Source organism: Pecten maximus, chromosome 7 (assembly GCF_902652985.1).
Source record: "Pecten maximus chromosome 7, xPecMax1.1, whole genome shotgun sequence".
Classification (NCBI taxonomy): domain Eukaryota; kingdom Metazoa; phylum Mollusca; class Bivalvia; order Pectinida; family Pectinidae; genus Pecten; species Pecten maximus.
The window spans coordinates 8675295-8701143 of record NC_047021.1 but is presented as its reverse complement, the minus strand read 5'-3'; the positions used below and the strand labels follow the sequence as shown (position 1 = coordinate 8701143).

Here is a 25849-nt window from a genome sequence, read left to right as displayed (position 1 = left end):
CGAAGAAGACCATAGCAGAATTTACCGTTTTCTTAACATTAAGCATGTCTTTGAGAAAAAGAAGTTTTTTTTTTCAATTTGTGATGATACAGCTTGTCCCCATACTTCACATCCGTAATTCAAAACACATGCAACATAAGTGTTAAATAAAGACATTTTAGTTTCACTATTACAAGGGTGAACACTTTCATTTTTCTTTTCAATGTTTTATTGATAGCACTCTGATACACTAACGTGTGTAACAAGAGGTCACACTACACAATATGTATGTAATAACAATATGATACATGGCATACAGTTATACAATCTTACAATATTCTATACAATATATATATTTGTGATAATTACTAAGAGCATTAAAAATGGAGGAGCACTGCTTGGTACAAAAATCACTTAAGAATCAATTTACCTAGTTTTCTATAAATCTCCACATTCTTGTATAAACTTACGACTAAATATAGTGAACATCCCTTGCATTTTTTTCTCGACTCGGATAAGTAAAGTAGTATTTTGGAAAAAAAATCCAAGGACATTCTATCTGTGTATTTCATCTATACATTGCCCAATATTAGCAATCCAATGGCAAAATTTATTTCCATTAAAAAAAAAAAAATCAAGAGCCATTTCTTGTACTAGCATCCAGGCATCGTGTACTGCTGGCAATATTTTACCTGAGTATTGATTATAAATACAAAAACAAAACAAAAAACAAAAACAACAACAAAATCATTGACATGTAACTACCCCCTCTGAAGTAGTCTGTTACTGAAAGTTGAAATATAAAATGTATTTTTAGAATTCAAGTTTTGGAGTACCTTTGTAAATGGTATATGGTTACTCATAGAAAAGCGTAATTTCGTACCTGTTACCTGTTTTGAGATAGATTTTTAAAAAAAGGTTTCAACTTATTCCCACTGTAAACGATCCAATCAGTTTGGTTTATTAGGAAAAAGTTGTTAGCCTTTGTGAATACAAGAGTGTTCCACTTTCTAAAGAAACACAGGTTGTACAAACTATTTCAATAGGAAGTAATATTTACTAAAAATCTTGTCATGAACCTTAAAAATCCAACAGCAGCACCCGAGCTGTTAGGCCTCTATATAGTGTATCGGACAAGCGTGTCCTGAACTGACCTTATGACATAACTTGACCGATGACCTAGATATGTGGATACAAGTAAACATTTAGATGGTGATTAGGGATGAGTATATGATGACCATAGGTAAGGTACATGTAGATAGAGGCACTATATATTAATAAAGAACCCGCAGAGTGGCACAACTTCAAGTTGCTTTGAATAAGTAAGGGGTGTCTAATTAATATCTCCCGAACCATGGACCAATAAATCCCAAACAATGTGAAACGTACAATTTGTAGACCAGTAGCTAGGAATCAAGGTAATTAAAACATTATCAGTGAATGACGGGTGTATTACTCGGCCTATTTATTGTATTTATTGTAATTTAATGTATGCAAATCTTATATCCATGAACTGTATCAGTTTACGATTAATAAAGAATTAAATAACATAATTAAGTCGGGCAACGTAGGGCAAATAGGACACCCCATCTAATCTACTAAAAATATAATATTTCTACCTTATACGAAATATAGTCTACTAAACTCTACAATAATTAAAAAAAAGGAACAATGTATTTCTTTATTTTATTCATCCTATTGTTTAACGCTTTCATTAAAAAAACCCAACAAAAAACAATGTATTAAATATTTCTTTTCCTCTAATCAGAGACGTATATTTTATATACTGATATACAAGTCTCTGCTCTTTGTCGGGGATTTTATTTTCGTTTGTTATTTGAAGAGCCTACATAACGAGGACTTCCGATTGAGCAAGTTTGATTGCCTACGTAAATACTCGAGATGCTCCGAACAAATGAAAACATGACGTATAATGTTTTGATCACATGACCTTACCTGAGACAGCAATGGTCTACCATGGCGGCCTCCAGTGTTTCCGAGATAGGGTGTATAAATGCTACTGATTCCAGAATGACCGGCAGTCCACAGCTTCCTCGCTCAAAAATTAGTGAAATCCATTCTTCAGAGCAGACAGGCGTGCCTTTGAACACTCCATGGACATTCTGGCTTGATAAGTATGACGTTTGTTGAAGTAGGCAATGTTGACATCGCTGAAAAATTTGGTCAAGGTTTGACGGTCAAGTTTACTTTCTCTTTAGGTAGAATATTTAGACACAATTAATTTTCGTGTATGTTGCACGTATGGCACGATTGCATTAATTCAATGGAATAGAAATTATTTTTGTATCATATTTAATTGGACAATTTGTGTATTTAATTCATTTCTTGGCTCCCTTTGAATCTGACCTAAATTGTGGTTCCAAGATCTAGACAGTTGTATGTTATGGATGGTGACTCGGGGTCATGCGGTGCGTGTCTGTGGATCCCAACTTGCGCGATCGTAAGCCTATCTCTTCGCATACGACATGCATAGAGTGGTATAAGTTGTTATTAATGTGCATGTAGTACAAGTGTTATCCAGCAACTGCCACCTCATTCTCAGAATAGGTACACCCACCGTATAGTTTTTAACAAAGTCAAAGATTCAAATGCTACTGGTTCAACACGATGGGAAACTTTTGTCAGGTGTTTGTCACAGGTTGCCAATGCAGTCAGGCAGACTAAAGAACTCTTATACCTATGGGAAAACACATTCCTGCCAATTGGCCTGACAGGAATCGTACCCGGGTCGTCTGCGTGATAAGCCACGGCCCTACCCCCAGAGCCAAAGAAGCATGCTTCATCAGCTGATCGAGTGACATTTTGTACAAGCCACACCTACCCGTTTCTTTTACACCTGTATAAGAGTACATACGACAATACAATATGCTTATATTTTTGTGCGGATCAACGCCTTTTGTATGCATGTACAATGTGCACAGGGTCGTAACACAACAAATGTATTATATACATGCATGCATACAAATTAAATTGTAGTTGTTATCAATGATATAAAATCCTGTGTCCTACATATTACTGTCAAATGACAAAGATTTGATGGGATCTTGAAGGGTTGAAATACAGTATTATACTGTACACAATTAACAAAACTAAAATCAATAATTAAAACATTTCTATTTCTGTTTGTGGCTTAGTGTTCTTCCGACAAGACAACTTTGTTTTTTTCTCGAAAAATAATCAAAGGGGCAACCTCGAATTTTGATTAATCAATATTTTTCACTTTAATGACAAAAATACTTGATAAATGATAACTACATAGATGTATAATTAATAGAGAATACATGGGCAGTGTCTTAAAATATAAGCTGTATATTGGCGAGGGTTAAGAAAGACAAATGTGGCGTGCCACTTATGTCTTTCTGTCCCGAGCCAAAAATACAGATTATATTTTAAGACACTGACAATGTATTCTATTTATCCTGCAACAGTCATCAAAAATAATCATCAAAAATAATCACTTTAAAGTGAAATGGTGTCAAAAATATAGAAATATGTTCGCCTTTTAAAAGTTGATTCACTTTGAAGTAGGTCATTCGAATTGATGCACATGCTAAGATTCCAAAATACAGCTGTTTTCCGTCACTGCCATATACAGCAAAAATATATGTGGTGGGTACCAGTGTATTCCGACAATGCAGTGGCTGTTGCAGGATAAAACTAAATACCAGTGAATTTTTACTTTAATGTTAGTTTACAATTCACCTCAACTTTTCTAGTCTTTTTGGCAAATTTTTAAAAGTTCATTTATTAGCATTTATGTGGATAACAGAAATGACTTTACAAATGATTGATAATTAGCATAATTAATAGCCATTCATTTGTATATTTACAGATGTGATTTACCTATTCAAACTTTATTAGTGTAGTGGTTTTAGATATATACATATCAAAAAACGATAAATGACATTAACTAAGTTAGTTGTGTAGTGTATTGCACAGGTACATGCAGAGAGCTTGAATCTATTGGCTGTTCAAAGTGAAGGAAACACCTTGAGCATGCAGGCTGTGTACATCATAAGTAATTCTAAACAAAGTTAATTCCTTGGTTCATTGGTTGGAGGCAACGCTTTCATTAAGTCACGTGAAAAGAAGTGGATGTGAACAGAAAGTTCAAAATTCATTCATTGATATTAATAACAATAACACAAACATATAAACATTGTCTTTTCTATCATTTAAAACTGAAACATATCATCAGGACCGTAAGAAAGATAATCAGATCTAGTAAATAAGGAAGTTTTTAAAGCAATACATATGAGTAGTGAAGTATATCATATATATGATGTAACTGTACTAAGAAAGTTGGATACATATAATTATTTTATTGCATCAGTATATATACATATATTCTTTTTAGCTCACCTGGCCCAATGGCCCGGTGAGCTTATGCCTTGCGCATCGTCGGTCATCCGTCATTTGGGTGTCTGTAAACATTTCCTTTAAATCCCTCCTAGTTTTCTACGTCTGAATGGATTTTGATGAAATTTGGTCTGAAGCATTGTTGTATAAATGGATGATATACATGTGGATCCCCTGGGACTCAGGGGCGGGCCCAATACGGGTAAATGAGGTAAATCCTTTAAATCCCTACTTGTCCTGAAGGCCTGAATGGATTTTGATGAAGTTTGGCCTAGAGCATTATTGGGCAAAGAAGACTTAACATTGTATATACAGAGAGTGTGGCTCCCCTGGGGCTAGAGAGGCGGGGCCCAATAGGGCAATTAGAGGTAAATAATGGAAATTGTTTCTATAGTCTTGAATGCCTGAATGAATTTTGATGAAATTTTGTCTGTAAGCTAGATTATTGGGCTTAGGAGGTCTAAGGTTGTATAAACGGAGGGTGAGGCTCATTTGGGGCAGGAGAGGTGACCCTAATAGTGGAATTAAAGATAAATTCTTTAAATCCCTGCATGTCCTGAATGCCTGAGTGGATTTTGGTGAAATGTGGTCTTGAACATTATTGGACAAATGAGATCTAATGGTGTATTAATGAAGGATGTTAACTCTTTGGGCAGAAGAAAGAGGGCCCAAGAGGGAAAATATAGCAAAAAACCCTTTAAAATCCATTTTCTTTTTCAAGATTAACAGCTAGGATTTGGTCCACCTGTAGTTTGAACCATTATTGGGATAGGCAGTTCAAAAGTAGGAATATATTTGAAATATAACTAAGATTAAAGTATTTGCTATCATAAATGAAATATCCAGGTGAGCTAGTGGGCCTCTTGTTGATTAATAGAGAACTCAGAACAATAAATGTAGCCAATTTACAGTTACTAAAAAATTATGATGAATTGTTCCAAATTTCTCCACAGGTCTATCCCAGGAACTTCAGCTGCACAGTACGAGGCAACACTGAGGAAACTCTATACTGTTAATACAGTGCAGGTATATAATTTATAGAGACTATAATATTACATACTGTATGTAATATTGTAGTATTTTGTATACTGTATGTAATATTGTAGTATTTTGTATACTGTATATGATACAGTATACAAAATACTACAATATTACATACAGTATACAAAATACTACAATACATTTGTATTACATACAGTATACAAAATACTACAATATTACATACAGTATACAAAATACTACAATATTACATACAGTATACAAAATACTACAATATTACATACAGTATACAAAATACTACAATACATTTGTATTACATACAGTATACAAAATACTACAATATTACATACAGTATACAAAATACTACAATATTACAGCCTATATAGCTATCTCAAACAATTATAAACAAAGTACTACAACATCTATAGTATTTAAGAATCTCATGTATCCATTGCTTGCAAACCTTCCCTATTTGAGAAGGATAACCAGATTTTAGACCTTATAGAACAAATTCCAATAAATAGGTTGTCTATATCGCCCTGCATCTGTCTGTCGTCCGTCAGTCATTCGTCGGTTGTCTGTCAGTAAACAATTAATGTTATCAGTATTTATTGAAAAGTATTGGAGAGATATTTCTCAAATTTCAAGTGTCAATTTAATTTAGAGTTTTGGTCAGAAAAACAAAATGGCCAACAGGCAGCTTATCTTGCATTTTGAGAATTGAAGTTTGTTATCACTATTTCTTGTAAGTACTGGAGGGATATTTCTCGAAGATGATGAGTAGGTTCCCTTTGGTTCCTAGTTTTACCAATTCAGTTTAGAAATTTGATGAGAAAAACAAAATGGCCGACAGCGACCATCTTGGATTTTGAAAATTGAAGTTTGCTAATAGGGAAAAATAGAGAGAAGGTCAGTCATACATAGAACCAATAAAGATCATTCAATGGTGGGGCCCAAGATCCCTTTGGAATCTCTTGTTTAGTCCTACCGGTAAATATAGGTTACCTATCTCTCTTAACAACTTCTTTGTACTTCCTAGTGAGATTTTGATCAAAATTCACATAATTATAAAGGACCATAATATCTCAAACAAGTTGAAGTTTTAGGGGTTTTGGGTCAAGGTAAAGGTGTCACTATTACTATTTTAGGGGAGACTGGTAGGGGACATGTATTGCTTTAGCAAGACCTATTTCCTTATTCTAGATCTTAACTTGAAAATTTGCATATATACAATCTCCCCTTTTGATGAACTTGGCAAGTACAGGAATTGTATATTATCATTGCATGGTGATGATTATAACTTATGGTATTGGCAAGTTAGGAAAACAATGCTTTCTATTCACTGCATTGAAATCTGCTATGTTTTGGTTCATAATTATGCAAATTAAGTGAAGGTAGATGAAGTAGGTTGTTTTGCAGCATACATTAATACAGTTTTTAATCAAACACAATAAATGCACATTAAATATTTTGTTACTGACATAAGTGTTTATGAAAAGGCTATATATTTTCTTATCCAAGTATAATATCATACAGTTGTTACATGCCTTATAAGGGTAGTTAACAGCCAAAACTTGTTCCCCGAGGTGTTGGTCCCAACAGCAAGGGAAAGGAGTTTTGACTGAGATTAAAGGTAAAAAACAACTGTTTTGTTACCTGAATAACCAAAAATAATCAGATATAGTCCATTTAAAATCGGATCCAGAAGTTCCTCATCATAACTCAAATTGTCCTGTAGCAGATGTCGGCAATCTCATCTGAAAGACCCTTCATCAGAATCAGTTGAATGCTTTGATGTGTTAGGATGTTCCATGACAGTCAGCATTTTTGACTGTTGACTTGGTTGTTACCATTTTCCAGCAATTTTCATGGGAATCAGTTAAAAATACTTGATTTACATTTACATGGAGAACCGGGTAAAAAATAAGGATGTTCAATGAGAAATGATCTAATATGATCTGTATATATTCAGGGATTCTGGGCTGTCTATAACAACATCCCAGGAGTGGATATGATTAATGTGAGATATACCTACCATCTGATGCGGGATGAACGCAGACCCTTATGGTAAGTTGTTTCATCAATTATCACACTGGCTGAATTTTATTCTAGCCAGAAAAATATATTGGGACAAGTAGATTAGTTTAAGTTGGACAGATGAAAGCAGTTCAATATTAGATTATAGCGCAACAACTTTCTGATAAAATATTTAACAGTGTCCATTATTTACTAATATTTACCAATAATATAATCAGTTATATTCCGTAGTCAAAGTAAAGTGATGATATCAACAGTCCTACAGTTATCTACTCTTGATTATGTATGGTCATATCTTTGTAAATCTTTTAATCTTCATAATCAAACAGGACAGATCAATAGTCCTACATACACACACAGTTATCTACTCTTGATTATGTATATGGTCACATCTTTGTAAATCTTTTAATCTTCATAATCAAACAGGACAGATCATCAATAGTCCTACATACACACACAGTTATCTACTCTAGATTATGTATGGTCATATCTTTGTGAATCTTTAATCTTCATAATCAAACAGGACAGATCAATAGTCCTACATACACACACAGTTATCTACTCTAGATTATGTATGGTCATATCTTTGTGAATCTTTAATCTTCGTAGTCAAACAGGACAGATCAACAACAGTAATTATGATGCTGAAGTTTTTTTAGTGCATACATACAAAAGAAACTCATTCAAGCGTATAACTAAGTTACCTGTGAAAAAGGAAATGCAATAATTCTATAAATAGAACACTAAAGAGTTCCTCGATTGCAGAAAAAACGGACCACGATGGCGATATCGTTGAGGGTAATATATAGGGATTTGGGACGTTTGTATTATTATGAACGTGGCGGATGGCGGTATGCGAGGGTGGCGAACTTAACAAGGGAATTATATAGAAGGGAAATCCGTTTTAGGGGTGTAGGTGGCGGTATGCGAGGGTGGCAGTTGATTCGGGTGGCGATAGGTCGAGGGTACACTGTAGTATTTATTGTGAATTACAAAATACAAAAAATTATGTCTATAATTACATATCTTGTGTTCTATATTTTCAGGGAAGATGTAAATAATTGCCAAGGTGGGAACTGGAGACTGAAGTGTAATAAATTTGATTCAGTAAGTATCACTTGTATGTGGTGTGCAGTGTGAGCAGTATTAAGGTACCTCTATAGGTAATTAGAGCTATTCAATACACACTATCTACATTTGAATGACATTTTTAGTTGTTAATTAGGGACAGTGACAGTTTAGTGTGTTAGAATGACAGCGTTGTTAATTAGGGACAGTGACAGTTTAATCTGTTAGAATGACGGCGTTGTTAATTAGGGACAGTGACAGTTTAGTGTGTTAGAATGACGGCGTTGTTAATTAGGTACAGTGACAGTTTAGTCTGTTAGAATGACGGCGTTGTTAATTAGGGACAGTGACAGTTTAGTGTGTTAGAATGACGGCGTTAATTAGGGACAGTGACAGTTTAGTCTGTTAGAATGACAGCCGCATAAATTTAACGCATGTGAAGATCAGGGAAGATCTTGGCAATCTGAGACATGGACTGGTCTGGTCTTATGTGGCTGTGTCCTTGGGCAAGTCACTTTATCCTGATTGTAATGGATGACATGCAATGGGCCTCCCTTATGTTGTTCATTGAGGTAATCACCAACTACTACAAGGAAACCCTGCCTCAAATTGACCCTGGCTGTTCATGGGGCTATAAACACCCAATTAGTTGTTAATCATGGCATGTTTGTCTTCACCAGTATGTTGTCTAAACTGTTGTAGACCTGACCATGCAGTGATTGACATTTGTTACTAGGTTTAAGTGAAGAACATGTTTTCTTGTATAATCAAGTCACTATTAAGGTGGTATCAAAACTAATAGACTTTGACGCACAAGGGAGGAAATTAAGGTGAATCAAAGAATTTCAAAATGAAATTTAAATGTACTAGCTCTTTACAGTTTTTGTGCAGTTTTGATACAGACATGTACATGAAGAAAAATATTTTTCTACTGGTATTTCCTATGTGTTCAAGAACTATTTATCTCAATCTGAGGCTGATATCATCTTGACCAGGAACTATTTATCTCAATATGAGGCTGATATTGTCTTGACCAAGAACCATTTATCTCAATATGAGGCTGATATCATCTTGACCAGGAACCATTTATCTCAATATGAGGCTGATATCGTCTTGACCAGGAACTATTTATCTCAATATGAGGCTGATATTGTCTTGACCAGGAACTATTAATCTCAATCTGAGGCTGATATCGTCTTGACCAGGAACTATTTATCTCAATATGAGGCTGATATCGTCTTGACCAGGAACTATTTATCTCAATATGAGGCTGATATCGTCTTGACCAGGAACTATTTATCTCAATCTGAGGCTGATATCGTCTTGACCAGGAACTATTTATCTCAATCTGAGGCTGATATCGTCTTGACCAGGAACTATTAATCTCAATCTGAGGCTGATATCGTCTTGCATAATTTTTTTGTACAGAATGTCAGGCCCTGACTGAGATTAATAGAATGTGACATGGGTCTGTTCCGTGGACAAGGATATCTCAACCCGAGGTAGGTACCTGGCAACTGCCCCACGTAGGTTTCGAACTCGCAACCCAGTGGTGGAGGGCTAGTGTTAAAGTGTCGGGACACCTTAACCACTCGGCCACCGCGGCCCCACCGAGTGTAAGAGTTTGGCCAGTCAACACTAGGCTTGCCGAGTGCTTGCCAGCCAAACTCTTACATGATGGCTGATATATCCTAGCTTTTATGAAAGTTTTTCATCACATTATCTACAATGCTACCTTAGAATGTGCATGAAAATTGGTGGAATTATCATTTACAACATGGTTACTCAACATAAAATAATGACGTTATGTTATTGTGAGCATGCAGCGTCATATAGTTCAAGCCAGCTGTCTTTGTCCAGCATGCTTGTTCACAAAAATTCTTGATAATGTGATAAATATGATTCCTTAGTTGTTTGCGTTTCACATGAGATTTAATTGTCAAATTTATCATAATTTCCTATTACATGGAAACCTATTTATAAAGTAAACAGAATACAAATACTGGTGAAACGGTGATTAAATTACTGCAAGGATAAGGACAACCTGTATCCTATATTAACTGAGGTATATATACCATTGATTTTTCTTACTGTTTCTTTCCTTCTGGAAGAAAAAAAATGTGGTATGGTAATTATCAAAATGTTACAAAAAGTAATTTGTATGTGTTATAACTGACTTATTTCTGTATCTGAACTAACTTTCAGCCTACAGTATGGAAGGAACTGTTACTAGCAGCCATTGGAGAACAGTTATCTGATAATATGGCTGACGGTAAGTCAATTTAGTAAAACATGGTTATAACGAATCCCAGGGGACTAACTAAATCAGTTTGTTATATTGATAGTTTGTATTACGTGTATTATGAATTTTATTGCTTTTTCCTAAAAACTTCGCTGTATGAAAATATCAAAATAAAAATACATGCAAGTACAAATTAAAAGCGATGCAATTATTTTAAGTCAGTTATAACCTTTCTGCCGAAACTTTCGGGTGAGGCAAGTGTGTACAAAGTACTAAAAACATCTGAAGTATCATTTTGAGAAATGGCTTGTCTCGTGTAAATAATTACTTGCCGTAGCACCACTGATTACAGAATGTTCCTCCTCTGTCTCTATTTTCTCCTCAACTTCACAGTCCGAAACATTCATTACGTCTTTTACAACATCTGCATCAGTCATCTTAGTAATATTACTGACGAAATTGGTCGCGGTGACCTTTACCCCGGAAGCCTAGTTTTCACTAACTCTCAGTCGCTTGATGATAAAGCCATTGCGAAACATACATGTACAATGTACATATTAAGACATCTTAGAATGGATTAACAACTTGACATAAACATCGATAAGACAACTCACTTTATTCAGAAGTCATCGATTCAATAGCCGTACAAATATATACCCTGAAATGTGCCCTCGGGCGCCTCTCAGTAATACAGTCCGTGATCATCAGGGCATGACTTCTGACTTTGGAAGATGGTTTCGTACTATAGTGTTAAAATAGCATGGAATTTCAGCCGACGGGGCCGCTAAATTGGTTCGTTATAGACAATATTTTGCTATGTGAAATTCGCAATATAATTATAGAATTACATAGAAATAAGAGGGAGAATAGCTGGGGAATCCGAATCAGTTCGCAATATCCATAAAATCGCTATAAGCATGTTCGTATTAAACATGTTTTATTGTACATTCTACCTTCTAGGAAAACAACAAAATGAGTATCACAGGGCTTCATTTTCTATACCTCCATAAAGAAGTTTGTGATATACTTTTTAGAGCAGGGATATTAGGTTGGAGGACTACATATTGTGGAGTTTTCTGGGTACAGGAGATGGAGGACTACATATTATAGATTTGTCTTATTGGTTACCGGAGATGGAGGGAATGCACAGGTTATAGGGATGTCTGGTTACAGAAGATGGAGGGAATGCACAGATTATAGGGATGTCTGGTTACAGGAGATGGAGGGAATACACAGGTTATAGGGATGTCTGGTTACAGGAGATGGAGGGAATGCACAGATTATAGGGATGTCTGGTTACAGGAGATGGAGGGAATGCACAGGTTATAGGGATGTCTGGTTACAGGAGATGGAGGGAATACACAGGTTATAGGGATGTCTGGTTACAGGAGATGGAGGGAATGCACAGATTATAGGGATGTCTGGTTACAGGAGATGGAGGGAATGCACAGGTTATAGGGATGTCTGGTTACAGGAGATGGAGGGAATACACAGGTTATAGGGATGTCTGGTTACCGGAGATGGAGGCAATGCACAGGTTATAGGGATGTCTGGTTACAGGAGATGGAGGGAATGCACAGGTTATAGGGATGTCTGGTTACCGGAAATGGAGGATTGCACAGGTTATAGGGATGTCTGGTTACCGGAGATGGAGGTAATGCACAGGTTATAGGGATGTCTGGTTACAGGAGATGGAGGGAATGCACAGGTTATAAGGATGTCTGGTTACAGGAGATTGAGGGAATGCACAGGTTACAGAAGATATGGGAGGCTGTACATATTTTGGAGTTGTCTGGTTATAGGAGATGGGGGGGGGGGGGGGCTGTACATATTTTGGAATTGTCTGGTTATAGGAGATATGGGAGGCTGTACATATTTTGGTGTTGTCTGGTTACAGGAGATGGGGGCGCTGTACATAGTATAGTTCTGTTGTCTGATAGGTTACAGATTAAGTGGGGTGGGGGGGCTGTACATATTATAGTTCTGTTGTCTGATAGGTTACAGATTAAGGGGGGGGCGCTGTACATATTATAGTTCTGTTGTCTGATAGGTTACAGATCGAAGAGGGGGTGGGTGGCTGTACATATTATAGTGTTGTCTGGTTACAGGAGATGGGGGCTGTACATATTATAGTGTTGTCTGGTTACAGGAGATGGGGGCTGTACATATTATAGTATTGTCTGGTTACAGGAGATGGGGGCTGTACATATTATAGTATTGTCTGGTTACAGGAGATGAGGGCTGTACATATTGTGGAGTTGTCTGGTTACAGGAGATGGGGGCTGTACATATTATAGTATTGTTTGGTTACAGGAGATGGGGGCTGTACATATTATAATGTCTGGTTACAGGAGATGAGGGCTGTACATATTATAGTGTTGTCTGGTTACAGGAGATGGGGGCTGTACATATTATAGTATTGTCTAGTTACAGGAGATGGGGGCTGTACATATTATAGTGTTGTCTGGTTACAGGAGATGGGGCGCTGTACATATTATAGTATTGTCTGGTTACAGGAGATGGGGCGCTGTACATATTATAATGTTGTCTGGTTACAGGAGATGGGGGCTGTACATATTATAGTATTGTCTGGTTACAGGAGATGGGGGCTGTACATATTATAATGTCTGGTTACAGGAGATGGGGCGCTGTACATATTATAATGTCTGGTTACAGGAGATGAGGCGCTGTACATATTATAGTGTCGTCTGGTTACAGGAGATGGGGGCTGTACATATTATAATGTCTGGTTACAGGAGATGGGGCGCTGTACATATTATAATGTCTGGTTACAGGAGATGAGGCGCTGTACATATTATAGTGTCGTCTGGTTACAGGAGATGAGGGCTGTACATATTATAGTATTGTCTGGTTACAGGAAATGTGGCGCTGTACATACTATAGTGTTGTCTGGTTACAGGAGATGGTGGCTGTACATATTATAGTGTTGTCTGGTTACAGGAGATGGGGGCTGTACATATTATAGTGTTGTCTGGTTACAGGAGATGGGGCGCTGTACATATTATAGTATTGTCTGGTTACAGGAGATGGGGCGCTGTACATATTATAGTATTGTCTGGTTACAGGAGATGGGGGCTGTACATATTATAGTATTGTCTGGTTACAGGAGATGGGGCGCTGTACATATTATAATGTCTGGTTACAGGAAATGGGGCGCTGTACATATTATAGTTTTGTCTGGTTACAGGAGATGAGGGCTGTACATATTATAGTGTTGTCTGGTTACAGGAGATGGGGGCTGTACATATTATAGTATTGTCTGGTTACAGGAGATGGGGCGCTGTACATATTATAATGTCTGGTTACAGGAGATGGGGGCTGTACATATTATAGTATTGTCTGGTTACAGGAGATGGGGCGCTGTACATATTATAATGTCTGGTTACAGGAGATGGGGGCTGTACATATTATAGTGTTGTCTGGTTACAGGAGACGAGAGACTTTATAAATTATACCAATGTATGATTGGTTACAGGAGACGAGGTGGGAGGACTGAGTATCAGTGTAAGAGAGAGAGATGACATTATACAGATCTGGAATAAACGGTCAAACCTCCATGAACAGTCCACCATTATACCCAAGGTGAAGGAGCTCCTTCCCAAAGTCAATTTTACAGCTGTCTTCTACAAAGGTAGGTTGATATTTATTTTTGTTTAGATGATTGTCTTATTCAGTCAATATGTTTTAACATGGATTCTCCGACTAAACCATATACACAGTACATGTAATGAAAATATTGTATCGACATTCAGTCGTGTTACCAGAAGTTGAAACCCAAATCTCCTTTACCTTCGTGGGATGATTCACACTGAGGCATTCTTTGGGCCTTAGGAGGTTAAAGGTCATAGAAGTACTGTCCGGGAACAGCAAAGTTGATGTTGTCACAATGAGATTGAAGCTATCACAAATGATAAAAAATGCTGTGATTCTCGACATAATACATGATGTGTTTGTCTAAATGTTTCAAGGGCAATTAGAAGAGCAAGAGAGAATATATCATGTGATACTATGTATTTCCTGGCTACTATGGGAATTTCCTGGCTATTATGGAATTTTTCCTTTCCTGTTTATTTTTGGAATTTCCCTTTCCTGGGTATTATGGGAATTTTCTTTCCTATCCATATTACACATGCATGGTGAGCGTCTTTAGAAGTTAATTGAGTTTTAAATGCATGGTTATATTTACTTGCTTTGTAGCTTTCCAAACACACCAGGCATTTGAAGGAGAAAAAAGACTACCCTGAACTCCATGGTTACGCATACCCAATGGATGAATACATCATTTGTATAAGCTGGAATTTGGTGACAGCCAGAGGCAGGTCTTCTGTTGGTGCTTCCTTTGAAAAGGCTGGGATTGGAATATAAGGACCCAGTCCACTACCCTGACCTGTGTTATATATTGAGGATGCTGATGTGTGTGATCATTATAACATGTATTAGGTTTTAAGACACCATGTTTATATTATGTAATACAAAGTGTCAGTTTTATCAATTGTTTTGACACATATAAAATTATCTAAATCTTGTTCCCACTACACTTATAATAACAATAAACTAGTCTACTAGCCTCTGCGTGTTCTACAAATGGAAAGGTATGCGAGAAATTCTAATGCATTATGTTAAGAACAATTGAAAAGTCCTACTTTTGGAGTAAATTTAAAATCTGTAACTAACTGGTACATAGAGAATGATTAGAACACTTCCATGTGATTTAAAGGATTGGTTTTCCCCAGGATTTTACCTGATACAAATTTCCTCGGTTAAAACATTTCTGTTGTGAAATTGTAATTGGGACATCTATGGTTAGTTAAAGACATTAGAAAGCATATATTGTAATTGGGACATCTATGGTTAGTTAAAGACATTAGAAAGCATATATTGTAATTGGGACATCTATGGTTAGTTAAAGACATTAGAAAGCATATATTGTAATTGGGACATCTATGGTTAGTTAAAGACATTAGAAAGCATATATTGTAATTGGGACATCTATGTTTAGTTAAAGACATTAGAAAGCATATATTGTAATTGGGATATCTTTGGTTAGTTAAAGACATTAGAAAGCATATATACATGTATTAAGAAATAGCATGTAAGATTGAAAAAATACAATGTAAATCACAGGAATCCTTATACAGTGTATTATCACCTGGTCATGTTAGTCTTGTTTGTATAATTCTCCTTGTGGGAAACAATGTGTGTAGAGAATTGTGATACTGTGAAAATACAATATCCTAATATAAGTCATATTATGTCTGTACACCAGACACTGTCATATATTGGAAAACAGAGGGTTTGAGTGATAGGTTACTGTTGTTTCCAGTCTAAGCTTGAATACTGGACTCTTATTAATATTGTTTGAATACTGTGTTTATGTTGTAATACACTATACTCAAACAGGTTGTAATGAATTTGTGGGAATATATAGAGTATGTTTGTTATCTGTGATATTTGTAATGCTGTAGTATAATGAACATTTAGATTTTATCATAAACATATGTTTTGATTTTAAGTTTTGCTTTCATTAAACATTATTAGATATGATTACATGTATATCAGTCTGTTAAAGTACATACTTTGCTGTAAAATACAATTTATTCTAGCTGAAAACTTTTCTACATCGAGAAAACCCTTTTGCTTTAAAGATTGTATGAGTATTGTTAAATCCATTAGATGTATTACAACTGTTGTTTGATCGCTGACTGTGGAACCAGATTGATCAGGACACTGTTGGTTATAGAGAAAACGCCCAGATGTTGTAAAGGAATGAAGACCTTTACTATGTTTTAAAGGTAATGCATTGTTAAAGTGAAAGTATAAGGAAACAAGACATCTCTCAGTGACTCATAGGATTGTACACTCCTCCACCCGAGCTGTTTCTCAGTACAGATTTCAGCAACGTAACAGTGATACAAAACTGCATCGGATACAGTTCTATTGTTATATAACTTTTGTCTTTGTCGTCAGTATTTCTAATAATAAATCCAATTACTTTTGTTGTGGAATCCCGTTCCCATGCAACAGTGTCCCGATTTCAATTTCATTTTCTTCTTCTCTACATATTGTGAATAATTTATCACTTGATAGCTCTGAAAATATGAAAGTGCTCCCCATAAACTCATTCTCTGACTCATCATGAAATCCTGCTTTTAAGTTTCTCTTAAGCCAACCTGTCTTACTAAAACAACTTATTTTTATATAGAAATCCTATGTATATTTATATATATATAAAAATTAAACATTTAACCGTAACCTTGACCTTTACACATTTAACCTAACCCCCAACCCCACACTTTTAACCTAATTCCCACCGCCACAGATTTAACCTCCCCCCCCCCCTCCCTCCCGATTTAAACCTACACCCACCATATCATTCATTATCAGACATATCCATTGACCAATGTGAAGTGTTTGTTATGTCTTGTATACAGCTTGGAAGGTAATCATGGGTGTTTATTCTGTACATTTCATATCTATGCATTCCTTGCCTTCAGTAGAATCATTCCTGCATTTGATTACAAATAGAAATGTTCAGGTACATATAGCCCTGGTGTCATTATCTGTATTACATCAACATGTACATAGTTACACCTGTACAATAGTTACACATGTACAATAGTTACACCTGTACAATAGTTACACCTGTACAATAGTCACACCTGTAAAATAGTCACACCTGTACAATAGTTACACCTGTACAATAGTTACACCTGTACAATGGTTACACCTGTAAAATAGTTACACCTGTACAATATTTACACCTGTACAATGGTTACACCTGTAAAATAGTTACACCTGGACAATAGTTACACCTGTACAATAGTTACACCTGTACAATAGTCACACCCGTACAATAGTTACACCTGTACAGTAGTTACACCTGTACAATAGGTACACCTGTAAAATAGTTACACCTGTACAATAGGTACACCTATACAGTAGTTACACCTGTACAGTATTTACACATGTACAATAGTTACACCTGTACAATAGGTACACCTATACAATAGTTACACCTGTACAACAATGAATACTTAGGTCATTATCTCTATCACATCAACAGGTACATAGTTATACCTGTACAATAGTTATACCTGTACAACAATGACTACTTAGATTAATACAGTACAAAGGTAGATATTATTTTTATATACAGGTTACAGTAATGATTGGCAGACATTTGATTGGTTGTATTTATAAAACTAGCTAGATTTGTACTGCAGGGTTGAGTTACTGAAAGTGTACTTAAAGACAACTGTATAACTATACCTCATAACCACCTAGTAATAAAAGAGCCAGTATCCAAGTCAAAATAAAGGGCAGTAACTCCTTTGATCTAGTCATGTTTAGGTTACCTGTCTCTTTTTGGAGTAAATTAAATTGTTTCAGGAGATATCTCTTTCACACTCAAAGGGATAAGTGAGATTGTTTTGGTAGTCTATCCTGGGTAAAATATATCAACATTTAGTTTTCCTTCACTTAGGGGTAAAAATCCATCCTACAGATGTAGGTCTCATTGCCCGAACAACATAAAACAATGTCAGTCTTCAATTCCGGTTAAAATGTGGTTAAAACATTTTCCATTATTTTAGCGAAGTAGTCCATTGCCACACAAATTATATCTCTTACAAATTTAAAAAAGGTTGAGACATAACCCAACCAGTATAATGTATTTACCAGTGTGTTGATATTTTCTGCCTTGTCCCCTCTAAAAATGGATGTTTTATGCCAACTTGCCTGCTAGAATTTTACCCCACCTAATCATCAATATAACCAGAGAGTACTGGCTGTGTTACCAGCTCTGACTGATAAGAGTTATTTCCCTTTAGTCTGGTGGCAGCTTCACACTCTTTGGAAGATTGAGAAAACAAGCCCCAGTCTGGACAGGGTGTTTATTATTTGTAGCCAAAACAGAAGACAAATTTGCTTCTATGACAGATATTTCTGCATTAATAGTTATTCCTCCAAAAAAGTTAATGATTCTTAATCTTACGATGGTATTTTTGATAGTTGATATGATGGTGTATCTTAGGAATGATGAGTGACTCTAAGAATACAAGTACAGTTAGCATAATTTAAATTGAATTGTTTTATTTTCTCATGTGTAAAGTGTTGATAAATATTATAAAAATTACATTGTATGTTTAGCTATGTGTTTTATAATGATATAAATATTAAATGTTATTATTGAAATGTTTGTAACCAGAGCACAACTGTGAAATCACTGATTTTATTGTAAGCTTTTTGGAGCTGTGTTGGAGTATGTTTGTTTGATTTGAAAGTATTCTGAATTTCAAAATATGACATGGAAGAAAGGCATGATTTGGTAAAAATGTACAGATGCATTTTGTGGTGTGTCAGTTTTTGTGAGTTTGAGCTACGAGCTGAAGCAGGGTTTGGGGTATGGTAAGTAGGTTTATATTTGGGTATCTATATCCATATATGTTTTGAAAGCAAATTACCAGTAAGTAAATTACCAGTAAGCAATTTATTGGTAAGCAGAGATTAGACTATCACATACATTTGTATTAACCGTTTTTAAGATTTTAACCTTTTACTCTGTGACCCTTTCATGACCAGTATTTTTAGCTTCCCTGGTCCGAAGGACCAAGGTGAGCTTATGCCATACCCTAGTGTCTGTCGTTTGTCAATCTGTCTTTTGTCATCCGTATGTGAACAATTCCTTCAAATGACATCTTTTCGTTAATCAATGACTGTTTTTAATCTAATCTGACAATAAGCATCGCTGGTGGTGGGGCGGGGCAGGGCCATAAGGGGGCAATTTGGCTAAATTCCTATTAACAACTTCTCAAGAATAATGCACTGGACATCACTGATTTGTTAGTGAAAGCATTCCTAGCGGAGGTGGGGGTGATTCAAAATTGTACAAATGATAGGGTTGATCCTCCAGTGGACTGAGGGGAGGGAGTCAATTAGAGAAAATATAGCAAATTCTTCAAAAGTCTTCTCATTCGGTCCTACATGTAAGTATGCTTTAGTGAAGGGGAACCCATTTTGTGTATACAATGAGGCTGGGTCCCCCAATGATCTTAAGGGTGGGGCCCAACTGGGGAAATATTGCAAATTCTTCAATTATTCTTTTTTCTGTTTCAATAGCAGAATTCTGTTCAAACTCAGTCTGTACCATCCTTGGGTTAAATCAATTTCATATATAAATGGTGAATCCCTAAGGGTTGGGGCCAAATCATGGAAATTCAACTTATTCTTTAAAATTTCTGCCTTTTTATTTTTTCAGGAAATGACTGGATTTGGTCTTAACTTAAGGTCCCCATATCAGAGATACAGATGCCTTTCATAGCAATAACTCTGTCTGTCCGTAGGTCTGCCTTTTCATTCACAGATTGTGTGGCTGTTTTAGTACCTGTATTTCTTGATCAATTTATGCAAAATTTGGTCAAGATGTTAAGTTCACAGAAATACACACTAAGGTCAAAATTAAGGTCAAAAGTCAAGGTGATTATGTCAAAAGCTCAAGATCAACTTTTGCATCTTTTCGCTGATGAATATTTTGCTGGTCAGAACTAAAAAGGAGTCAAATGACCAAAGATCAAGGTCATTGGGTCAAAGGTCAAGATCCTTTGGGTCCAAAAAATGTGTTTTGCCATAATAACTGAAGTATCCAGGTGAGCAATACAGGCCCTCTAGCCTCTTGTTTGGATTACCTGAAATGTGATACCAGGTGAATGATGCAGGCCCATTGAGCATCTTGTGTATGTATATCTGTGAGTTTCCTACATTGTTTTACTTTTACTTTGTTATCTTGCTTGATGTATGTTTTCATTTTTGCAATGTTATGCTATTTACAAGGTTTTTATGCAAGCTAATTAAGTTATGTCTTGCTATATTTTGTAATACAATCTAAGTGAATGTTCTGGATACAGAGAAGAAGTAAATTGACAATGTTTCCATTTATCATAAGCTTTCTGCTCCACATCGGATCAGTTTGCCCTTGTCATTTGTCTAACATGTTTCATTTTGTTCTATTTGGCAAAAATATTTGACTGGCTGGTGATGTTTGAATATCCAGAATAAAGGTGGAGGTTAATATAGAAATAACTCCAAATAACCTCAAGGTCAATAGAATTCATTTTTTCATTACTTTTAATGTGCTTGAATTTTCAATTAAATATCACTTGTTTTTCTTCTGTGAGATGACGAGGTCACCAGTCTAAGATGACAAGGTCACCAATCTTAAGATGTCAAGATACTGGCCTTAAATGTCAAGGTCACTGGCCAAAAGTGACAAGGTCACTAGCCAAAGATGACAAGGTCAATGGCCAAAAATGACAAGGTCACCAGACAGTCCAAATGATGTGGTCACTACTATAAGTCAAGACGGCTTACATTTTGTTATTGAAATTTTCCAGTTTTGTATTAAGGATTTCATCCAGTGTTAGGGGTTTTGTTAGTTTTGTTTCTAGCTCTATTCTAGAGGTATGTAGTTGAATATGTTTGTGGATTATTGAGATCACTAGATACAATATGCCAAACTAAGTCTATAGTTTCAGGATTTCTGCTCTTTTTGTCTTGTTGAAACCAGACTTAAGGAGTACAATTTTATATTTTTTGTTCTCTTTTTATATCATATTGGTTTTATAAATTTGATAAAACAGTATTGTTAGTTTAAAAGACTTGTAATTGATTTTGTATTGATGTTTTTTAATTGTTGTAGTTAAGTTTTAATGTTCATTTAATAGAAATCCATTGATGATACCATATGTGTATGTGTATAGAATTAATGTGTTTTGGTGGTGCTTCTAAATGTTGGTTTACATGTATGTTTAATAGAACACAAGTTTAAGTCTATCTGTATGGTGTTAATTTTCAAAAATTAATCAACTTTCCCGTACTTCTTATTAATGGGATGATAATGTACAGGTACGTCTTATTAATGCGATGATAATGTACAGGTACGTCTTATTAATGGGATGATAATGTACAGGTAAGTCTTATTAATGGGATGATAATGTACAGGTACGTCTTATTAATGGGATGATAATGTACAGGTACGTCTTATTAATGGGATATAATGTACAGGTACATCTTATTAATGGGATGATAATGTACAGGTACGTCTTATTAATGGGATGATAATGTACAGGTACGTCTTATTAATGGGATATAATGTACAGGTACGTCTTATTAATGGGATATAATGTACAGGTATGTCTTATTAATGGGATGATAATGTACAGGTACGTCTTATTAATGGGATGATAATGTACAGGTACGTCTTATTAATGGGACGATAATGTACAGGTACGTCTTATTAATGGGATGATAATGTACAGGTACGTCTTATTAATGGGATGATAAGGTACAGGTACGTCTTATTACTGTGGTGATCATCTACAGGTACATGTATATGTATGTCAAGATTAATCAAGTGTAACAACTTGGTGAAATGTTCCACAATCAATATATTAATTGAGAAATAATTAAGTAAAAAAAACAAATATTTAGTTTTATTTTATGTGAAGAGTGAATCTGTATAATGGGGGGGGCTTATGTACTGTATATACCAGGTATGTGATTTATATGTATTGATACTTTTGATATTACTGACAATTAATTTGAATATAGCTAAACCGAATATTTTTGTTTGCATATATCCTTAACCAGGAAGTCGAACATTTATCCTCTTAAGATGTAAAAAAAAACCTCTCGATTAAATAGAAATTAGGGTAATGTACCACATGTAATTAAAACAAGTACATTGCAAATAAGTAAATTATTTGTACATTGAGCTAACATAGATTTTTTGTAATACAAAAACAATATTGGATATTTGTGTAGATGTTTTCTAATGAAATAAAAACAAATGTCTGTAAAATTTTAGTCTGACATTTCTGTTAAGTTTTAGTCGAACATCAGAGGTATAATTAACAGTTAGGATGCAGCAGTTACATACTGTCATGCTTCTCAAAGTAGAATTCTACTGTGTTTTATCAAATATTTTACAGGTTTTAGTTTAGAATTGATTCAAAGTTAAACTACATAGAACTGTACATACATTCTCCGCAAAGTTAAACTACTTAGAACTGTACATTCTCCTTTACACGTAATCATCCTTGTTTCTGTGTTGTATATATAAAATGGGGAAAGCCATCTTCATCATCATGTTATTTTGAAAGGGTTCTTGATTTTTTGCTGTTTTTAAAATGGTGAAATATTAAATAAAGAAATTATAATTTGTTTTTGATCTATGTGAAAAAATACCTTAATTCTTTTTGCAAAACAAAAAATAAATTTTCACTGTTGTCAAAAATATTGTAATTACAAAACACTGCTGTGTAATTTTGCGAAATCGATAGGGACAAATTAAAGTTACATTTAACTATTGATTTTCTAAGGAAATGTGAGGACAATTATCTGCAGTTTTGATAATGGAAAATTGCTTCTGCATTTGTAACATGCTCCCCATTTGTTTTTTGTTTTTTTTTTTGTTTTTTTTTTTTGTTTTTTGTTTTTATTTTGTTCTTGTTTTGTTTTTTGTTTTTCGCTCACCATGATCAGATGGTGGACATTTTAAATTGCCCTGTGTTCGTGGCCCATGGTCTGTCCATCTTAATAATCCTTACTGGTATTTCTTGAAAAATACTTGATCTTGGCTTTTGACAGTTGACAATTTCTTTAAAAGCACTTTATGGATTTCTCTGGAACTTCACATGTAGTTTTCCTATGGATATCTCTGGAACTTCACATGTAGGTTTCCTATGGATATCTCTGGAACTTCACATGTAGGTTTCCTATGGATATCTCTGGAACTTCACATGTAGGTTTCCTATGGATATCTCTGGAACTTCACATGTAGGTTTCCTATGGATATCTCTGGAACTTCACATGTAGGTTTCCTATGGATATCTCTGGAACTTCACATGTAGTTTTCCTATGGATATCAATGTTCTGAAACTTCACATGTAGTTTTCCTATGGATATCAATGTTCTGAAACTTCACATGTAGTTTTCCTATGGATATCTCTGGAACTTCACATGTAGGTTTCCTATGGATATCTCTGGAACTTCACATGTAGTTTTCCTATGGATATCAATGTTCTGAAACTTCACATGTAGTTTTCCTATGGATATCTCTGGAACTTCACATGTAGGTTTCCTATGGATATCAATGTTCTGAAACTTCACATGTAGTTTTCCTATGGATTTCTCTGAAACTTCACATGTAGGTTTCCTATGGATATCTCTGAAACTTCACATGTAGGTTTCCTATGGATATCTCTGGAACTTCACATGTAGGTTTCCTATGGATATCTCTGGAACTTCACATGTAGGTTTCCTATGGATATCTCTGAAACTTCACATGTAGTTTTCCTATGGATATCAATGTTCTGAAACTTCACATGTAGGTTTCCTATGGATATCTCTGGAACTTCACATGTAGGTTTCCTATGGATATCTCTGAAACTTCACATGTAGTTTTCCTATGGATATCTCTGAAACTTCACATGTAGGTTTCCTATGGATATCTCTGAAACTTCACATGTAGGTTTCCTATGGATTTCTCTGAAACTTCACATGTAGGTTTCCTATGGATATCTCTGAAACTTCACATGTAGGTTTCCCTTGGTCCCTAGTTGTGTCAATTTTTGTTTTTATAGTGTGATTAAGAAAAACAAAATGGCTGACAGGTGACCATCTTGTATTTTGAGAATTGAAATTTGTTATCGCTATTTCTTGAAACTGGAAGGATATTTCTTAAACTTCACATGTAGGCCCCTTGGTCCCTAGTGCTCAATCAAATTTGATTCTAATCAGGAAAAGAAAATGGCTGACAGACATCCATCTTGGATTTTGACAATTTTAGATTGTTATCTATATTTCTTGGAAAGTTCTTCTTGGATCTTTCTTAGATCTCATGTGAAGGTTTTCCTTGATTTCAGATTGTTAGGAGGAAAGAAGGGGAAAAGCATAGACAAAAGAACATAGAACCAATAAAGATAATTAAATGTTGGGTGACAAGATCCTCTTGGATCTCTTTTTTTGTTAAATAATGAAAAGCTTTATCATGGGGAAAACTCAAAGTTCTGATGTACAGGTGTTATAGGTAATTATATATACTTATATGTTGATACTCTATACCAAATAACAAATGTTTGTGTAATAGTAAATATATAGTTTTACTCATACTTGACTAATTTCTCAATAATCAATTGTCATTTTAACACTATCATCAAATTAAAAATTCTTGGAAACAACTACACATGTATGTATAAGTACTAAAACTTAGAGTTTGTATGGACAATAGTATAGTTTGTATGGACAATAGTATAGTTTGTATGGACAATAGTATAGTTTGTATGGACAATAGTTTGTATGGTAATATTTCCATCTGCTCTGCTTTGTCATCATACGACCTTCTCACATAAATGATTCCCATTGGTGACAATGTTCTGACATAACTTGATTCACTCTATTGATGCCACAAAAACAATTGGTTCATGTATCTCCCAACAATTTATGTATTTCTGTTGTGTAAAAGATGAATATCCTTATGTGGAATATATTGATTAAATTGTTGAAATTTTGTTTTCATTGCCTCAAACTATCTTTTTTCCTTGGAACTGTGAGGTGTACTCTTGACCTCACAAGAAAGGTCCTATTGACAGACGGTACAACATTTGGCTATGAAAAGCCAATAACAAGATAACATAAAAAATGGAAGTTAAAAATGGAAACAAACCTGGCTTTACATGCAATTTGTCTGCAATACTGTGAGAACTATAGAACATGGATTTTCAGAAGATGACAGTTAAATGATTAGGTAACATACAGTCGGTATGTCGGTATGGACACTGGTGTGTATAGTATTATAACATACTGTCTGTAGGGACACTGGATGGTGTAGATTATAACATACTGTCTGTATGGACACTGGTGTGTATAGTATTATAACATACTGTCTGTATGGACACTGGTGTGTATGGTATTATAACATACTGTCTGTATGGACACTGGTGTGTATAGTATTATAACATTCTGTCTGTATGGACACTGGTGTGTATAGTATTATAACATTCTGTCTGTATGGACACTGGTGTGTATAGTATTATAACATACTGTCTGTATGGACACTGGTGTGTATAT

General features: G+C 35.2%; 1 protein-coding gene across 5 annotated transcripts; it reads left to right on the top strand.

Annotated features, from left to right (window-relative positions):
- The first annotated feature begins 1944 nt into the window (after nucleotides 1-1944).
- Nucleotides 1945-25295, top strand: LOC117331521 (eukaryotic translation initiation factor 4E type 3-like). 5 transcript variants are annotated; one of them, XM_033890267.1, is made up of 9 exons: nucleotides 1945-2114; nucleotides 5313-5385; nucleotides 7331-7425; nucleotides 8442-8502; nucleotides 10669-10735; nucleotides 14202-14357; nucleotides 14924-23456; nucleotides 23672-24216; nucleotides 24322-25295. In XM_033890267.1, exons 1-7 carry the CDS (start codon nucleotides 1957-1959, stop codon nucleotides 14968-14970), a joined length of 657 nt encoding a protein of 218 aa, XP_033746158.1. In that variant the 5' UTR covers nucleotides 1945-1956; the 3' UTR covers nucleotides 14971-23456; nucleotides 23672-24216; nucleotides 24322-25295. The 5 variants fall into 5 exon arrangements, with proteins under 5 accessions (XP_033746158.1, XP_033746156.1, XP_033746155.1 ...); XM_033890265.1 differs by having other exon boundaries at nucleotides 14924-23491; nucleotides 23632-24216; XM_033890264.1 differs by having other exon boundaries at nucleotides 14924-23526.
- The last annotated feature ends 554 nt before the right edge of the window (nucleotides 25296-25849 follow it).

Bases quoted from the DNA above. Each gene is read 5' to 3' on its own strand.
- LOC117331521 (XM_033890267.1), top strand. From the start codon at position 1,957: ATGGCGGCCTCCAGTGTTTCCGAGATAGGGTGTATAAATGCTACTGAT. The intron at 2,115-5,312 runs GTATGACGTTTG...ATTTCTCCACAG, and splicing joins TGGACATTCTGGCTTGATAA to GTCTATCCCAGGAACTTCAG. The intron at 14,358-14,923 runs GTAGGTTGATAT...CTTGCTTTGTAG, and splicing joins TACAGCTGTCTTCTACAAAG to CTTTCCAAACACACCAGGCA.